Here is a 6,191-nt window from a genome sequence, read left to right as displayed (position 1 = left end):
TTTTAATAATATAATTGATTATTTTTAAATTAAAGCAATTAATTAATATATATTTAATATTAAATACAACCAATATATTATAAAGTAAGTTACACGTGTAAATTATTATTAAAAAATATGCGGGTCTTACTATTGATTTTATTTTAATTTTTTGATAAAATAAAAAAATTAATTACTTAATTTATCCAATTAATTTATATTATCATATTTTTTTTGAAGCAACATATTATATATAAGCCATAATTTATATTTACATTTATCAAAAATTAAAAAGTTTGTAAAACTACTTTCAATAAACGTATTAATAGTATAAATTATTTGTTAATTTCACATAATTTTTAATACATTATTCTTCAATTATTTTATTTTAATTCCTTACTTATATTATTTACAAATTCTTTAATTTTTTAAAAATAATAAAAATTAATTTAATATATTGTGATTATTACATACAATAAACTTATGTATCACTCGAGAATGAAACTAGTATATTTTAAAGCAAGATTTTGAGGTAAAATGGAAAACTAGTTTATAATGCTACAAGTTGTAGCCTCAATTATCAAATCGCCAACATTTCATAATATTAAACTTATAATTAAGGCTCACTGTTATAATCACAATAAATAACACTAGATTGTGCCACACCCATGAATTTGATGTGAGAGAAAATATTCATGTGAAAAATATATAAAAACTAAAGCTCCGTATGTTTGCCAGTAAAATGTTTTCCGGAAAATGATTTCTGAAAAATGATTTACTTTTCTAATATTTTGATGAATCTGTGTAAAATATTTTCTGTTGTTTGGCATATTACCTGAAAATATTTTCCGGAAAAGCTATTTTTACATATTTTAATAAATTTATATTTTAAATTGTTTTTACATATATTACAATGATTTATTTATAAATAAATAAATCAAATTAAATTAAATATATAATAATACTCAATTATTTAAATTGTTTTTACATATATTACAATTAGAAGTATACATATACATATATCCCTGTCTTACATAATCCTAAATCAAGTTCAACAATTTCACATGCACAGAAGAAAAATGCTTTCTTCATTCAGCATGTTTTGATCATCGTTTATTCAACACTTTGATATCACACCACCCAACTCCTCTATGTTCCGCAGCTCCGATGGTTATATCCAAATATTAGACTTGTGTATAACAATTAGAAGACTAAGTGAGGAAGACCAGAATGAATAGAATAATGAACAAAACTAGCAAAAATAATATCATCATAATCTGGCCCTTAGCACTTGCCTTCTTCATAATCATAGCCACTTTTTTCTGCAATGGACAAAAACATAAATTTTCAAAACAAAGTAATCATTCAAGACAAGCTATTATGTAATTAATGGGCAGCAAACTCAGCTCAAGTTAAAATGTAAGCACAAAAGGCCAAACAATTCATTCTCAGATTGCAGATAGGATTGTTTTGCATCTACGAAACTGCCATTAAAGGGAATTACCTGAACAAAATCCAGTCGGTTTGTTGTACTGTCCATTTCAGTACCCAAGTCATCTATTATTTTCTCCTGAAACACCAAAGTATTAGCATATGAAATCGTAGATATTGATCCTACACTGAAATTGAACAGAACATATTAAATAATTCATGCATGACTAAGTAAAGATTAAAAAGAGAAAGTACCATAGAGATTATACCGTTACACACTCACCTGTGCAAGAAGTTCTTTATGTATTGTAAGGCCAACACCTCTAATTCTCTCAACACTTGCACTAAGTTCATCCAACTCCTCATCTTGCTGCCTAGAACCACTAATTAATAAGCAACCAAAAACTATTAAAATTGGATGACGGAGTATGTTAGTGAAACAAACTCAAGGCAGTGTAGTCAAGGATACTCTACTTTATAAGAAGCATTTGTCTATCTGATTCTGATACGATAAAGTCATCATTATCTTCTGCACTATCCTGATATGATCTGTCCGATTTATGCGAAATTGGCAGTTTCATTAATTCACGGCACATTGCACTTTCGGAATTACCATTTTCTTTTCGGGCTACTACAGATTTCTTCACATCTCCTACCTAATTCAGCAAAACAATCCTTAAAAAGGGTCCATGACATTAAGACTAAGAATCACAATAAGTTACAATTATATTAACAGGACAATGCCTGCAATGCCCCAATCAACAAATAAACATTAATATATCTCCAGTCCTTAATTAAAAAAATGTAGCAACTATAAAGACGATATACCTGAGTACGAGTAGTGATGGTCCATCTTCTCCGGCTTTCAAGTTCTCTATTATCAATGCCATACCAAGAAGGATCTCTTGCTGCCACATCTATTGTTTTGTTCAACTCATCTACCTTCCTATCAAGAAATGTATCTTTTTTAGCAGTAGCAAATTGGATTAATATTGTTCAATTAACCCAACAAAGATGAAGTAAGACACAGCATCACAACATAGTCTTTTCCCCCATCTCAAGGATCCAGTTCAATTAAGGAGGAATACTTAATTTGAGTACTTGCCATTCGATGCTCTCTCAATTAGCAAGTAGCTCTTTCGTGAGATGTACTTGTTCTCTAGTGTCGGGGAGAATTCTTTCCAATTGATGAAAACTTGATTACAACTTATCAATCTATACCAAAAAAAAAACAAACACCCAAAATGTTATCTAACTGAAAATCTGAAACAAATAAGATCAAGCAATCTCTCTCTCTCTCTCAACAGGGTTCAAAAAATAAATAAAAGCCCAACTTACAGATTCTTGAATCTCTTCTTTGACGATGTAAAATGGATCTTGAGCTTTAGACATCTTGGAAGTAACTATATATCACGTAAACATGCAAGGAACAATTCTTTAGCAATAATTCAGATTAAAAAAAAAGAAGCATAAAGTTGCAACATGGTTTCTCACCTCTGCCGCCAATCTGAGGAAAACCAAGTGGTGAAGATCAGTGGTTTTCCACAGTTCGGAAGGATCGGGAAAAAGGAGGAAGCGTTCAGTTGGTGGCCTAAGATAAGCCAACTTTGAAATGGCTTCTTCAACATTGAAAATGGCTTCGGTTCTCCTTGACCAAATTGATTTGCAACCCAAGGGGAAGGGGAATGGGAAGGCGAAGGGGAAGGGGAAAGGGGAAAAGAAGAGTCAATTTCTGGAAAATGTCTTACCGATTTCAAGATGGTAAGACATTCTCCTTAGAAAAAACCCTCCTTTTCCCGTGTTTTGTAAAAAAATTTCCCTGGAAAATGATTTTCAAGCAACCAAACATCAAAAAAGCCTGAAAAGCTTTTACGGAAAAGCTTTTACAGGTTACCAAATGGACCCTAAATGTAACTTTAGTTGAAAAGGTAAATTTGAATTGGTGAAGAGCTTTTTTTTTTTTTTCAAATCTCATGATTTTCTTCATGTCTAATTTTGTCTAGATTTATCAAAATATAAAAAGACATAAATACCATCAAAATAAATATGTTACTTCGTAAAAGAAAGGGGCTTTTGATAATTTTCTAACTATGTTGGGATTAAATTGATGGGTGACACTATTAGGCTAAAAAATAATAGGGGGTGAATTGGTATTTTGAAATTTCAACAAACTTTTCTAAAATAGAAGAGTTAGTAAAGAAAACCTTCGACACTTCGATTTATAGTAATTCGACTCCAAATGCCTACCTCTATTGTCTTAGCTTTCCATCACTAAGTATTTCCCAATTTAATCCCAAAACTGATATTTTTATTAGGACAAGGTATAACCTTTACAAATATATATTTTTCTAAAGGATTAGATAGAACATTTCCTCCTAGTTTTTTTTGTCTAAACTAAAACCATCTAACTTTTGTGGCTTACCTAGAAACCCTTTACTATCCCCTCAAAGTTTTCTACTCAAAAACCTTAAGTATAATTTTTAATTACAAATATAAAATATGCAAACATAAAGACCTCTAGGTGTATGCTTAGAAATGTTAGCTTACTCAAAGAATGGAAATGGGAACGATAAAAGATATTACAATCAACACCTAAGAGACTATGTGCAAAAGTATATAAGAAAAAAAATTGAAGTGAATTATCTTGATTCCTATGCTTGGATGTATCTTTATACATTCTTCAAGTGCTCTTAACTTGTATTTATACTCTCTAATTGATTTGGAGGCATTTGGAGCCATTAGGGGGAGCTTTTAGTTGTTGAGGGCATTGATTTCATGTATTTAATGCAGTATGCAGGTTTATGTCTCGACACAATGCATAGAAAATATGACCATTAAAAGGAGCACATTTGAAGACATTGAAGGATGTCATGAGACTAAGAAGAGTTGTCTTGAGACATTTAACCGTTGAAACAAAACTGTAGTTTGAACCTTTATATCTCGAGACAACCAAGTCAATGTCTCAAGACATGGTTAAATGTCTTAAGACTTTTCATGGTAACTCTCGAGACTTTGTTTGCCTGAAGTAAAGTTTTGCATTCGAACCTTTATGCCTCAAGACATTGTTAAAAAACTATAGTATTTTGGCTTAGAAATTTTTTTAAAGGACATGAGGGGTACTCAAAAATTTTTGTAAATGTACAAGGCATTTAGAAATTTTGTTTTGAGTTTGTAACACTTTCAAAATAACTTTAAAAGCGATCAAAGTAAATTTTGCAAATTTTGATTGAGGAATTTTTGAAATTTTATTTTGTTATATCAAAACTTTTGAAAATGAAAGTTGACAATCTCTTTCTTTTTATTGAACCAAAACTTAGAATAGTTTGCATTGTGAACTCACCTAAATCAAATATTATTTTCAAGTTGTATCCCTCCTATTTAAAATTCTTTATGAAGACTTTAACTTGAAAATAATTTTAAATAATTTGCTTGAATTTTATCACAAAATGAAAAGTATTGTGAAGTTTTAAATTTTAATTTTCATAATTTATTAGCAATGTTTTAAATTTGAAATTGCTTTGCATTGCAATTTCCTATAAATCAATGAAATTGCAAATTTTAGGATATTTTTCTCCCAATGTGATATATCAAAAACAATGAAAATTTGAAACTCAAAGAGTTTGAGGAAGAAAAAAGAGACTAAAGAAACAAGAAAATCAATTAAAAGATATAGCATATGAAATATACTTAATTGAAGAAAACAATCCTCTATAATCTCAAACCAAAATTTTCAACTTTTAGATCCGAATTATAATTGTTGGACGATTGCAATTATAATTGCTCTTGATTTATAACCTAAACTTAAAAAAATAGACTTTATTTCAAAACAAAAAAATTTACTCATATAAAATACCCCTGTAGAGTTTTCCCTTGATTTTTATTGTGGATTTCACGTAGGCTTACTCATATAAAGGAGTTTGAGTCTGATTAAGGCTCCTAGAGAGCACATGGCCAGCAACCCCTACGGGGAAATAAGTCCCCATGCTGCACCACCTAACCTTAATTGGGCTAATTAGGTTGCCTTTGTTTGGTCTAATTTTTTGAGCTTCTTTCTCTTGATCAAAGTAAAAATTCAGACCCTAAATATTTGACTAACTAAATAATTAAATATTCTTTTAAAGTAATTAATTGTAATTAAATAATTTAGACAACTTAACTTTAATTCTGTTAAAATTACAATGACTTTATCGTATTAAAATTTCTGTACAAAGTTATATAATTATGCAAATGAAATTTGCCACACCAAAATTTGGATAACTCGAATTTTAGGTGCGTAGACAAGAAGATGTTTGTTCTGGCGCACTCTAGATGTTAGTTCATCAAATTGTAGCTTTTGTCGAACTAATGTTTTGGGCGAATTAAGTATCCACCCAGGGAAGTATATCAAGATTCAATTTTTTATATGTTCTTCAATAAAGAAAGAAGATGACATATAGGAAGAGGAAGTGTTGTGTATGTCACCGCCAAATGTATATTACGCCTAGTTTGTTCCAGTACTATGAAGGGCAAGACTCAGTAATTAAATCTGGTTATAAACCAACTAAACGATTGAACAAATGGCATTTGGAAAAGACTTTCATTTACGTTTCATTCGGATTCTGCAGGCTATTATTAAGGGCATATTTTGAAATTTTGGGACACTTGTCAACTTCCACTAAATGGGACTAGATTATATACATGTGTGAGAAAGGTTCGTGAGGGGTTTTCATAAGTATTAAATGTTATTTCTGGTTGCTCTTCTTATATGATTTAGAAGCGAATGATTCTTGAATAAGATTGAT

The 6,191-nt window shown here is 30.0% G+C and overlaps 1 protein-coding gene across 1 annotated transcript; it reads right to left on the bottom strand.

Annotated features, from left to right (window-relative positions):
- Positions 1-948: 948 nt before the first annotated feature.
- LOC107935685 (syntaxin-61) lies at positions 949-2,802 on the bottom strand. The gene is made up of 6 exons (XM_041084114.1): positions 2,749-2,802; positions 2,239-2,406; positions 1,885-2,066; positions 1,694-1,784; positions 1,484-1,549; positions 949-1,301 (listed from the first exon to the last, which is right to left on the bottom strand). Exons 1-6 carry the CDS (start codon positions 2,800-2,802, stop codon positions 1,191-1,193), a joined length of 672 nt encoding a protein of 223 aa, XP_040940048.1. The 3' UTR covers positions 949-1,190.
- Positions 2,803-6,191: the final 3,389 nt, after the last annotated feature.

This window comes from Gossypium hirsutum, chromosome A12, assembly GCF_007990345.1.
Source record: "Gossypium hirsutum isolate 1008001.06 chromosome A12, Gossypium_hirsutum_v2.1, whole genome shotgun sequence".
Lineage (NCBI taxonomy): Eukaryota > Viridiplantae > Streptophyta > Magnoliopsida > Malvales > Malvaceae > Gossypium > Gossypium hirsutum.
Note: the sequence above shows the minus strand (reverse complement) of the source record. Positions and strands in the feature narration are given on the sequence as shown.

Coding starts and splice junctions, on each gene's coding strand:
- LOC107935685 (XM_041084114.1), bottom strand. CDS start 2,802: ATGTCTAAAGCTCAAGATCCATTTTACATCGTCAAAGAAGAGATTCAA. Junction 2,067..2,238: donor CCATCACTACTCGTACTCAG/GTATATCGTCTT, acceptor TTGCTGAATTAG/GTAGGAGATGTGAAGAAATC. Junction 1,785..1,884: donor AGACAAATGCTTCTTATAAA/GTAGAGTATCCT, acceptor TAGTGGTTCTAG/GCAGCAAGATGAGGAGTTGG.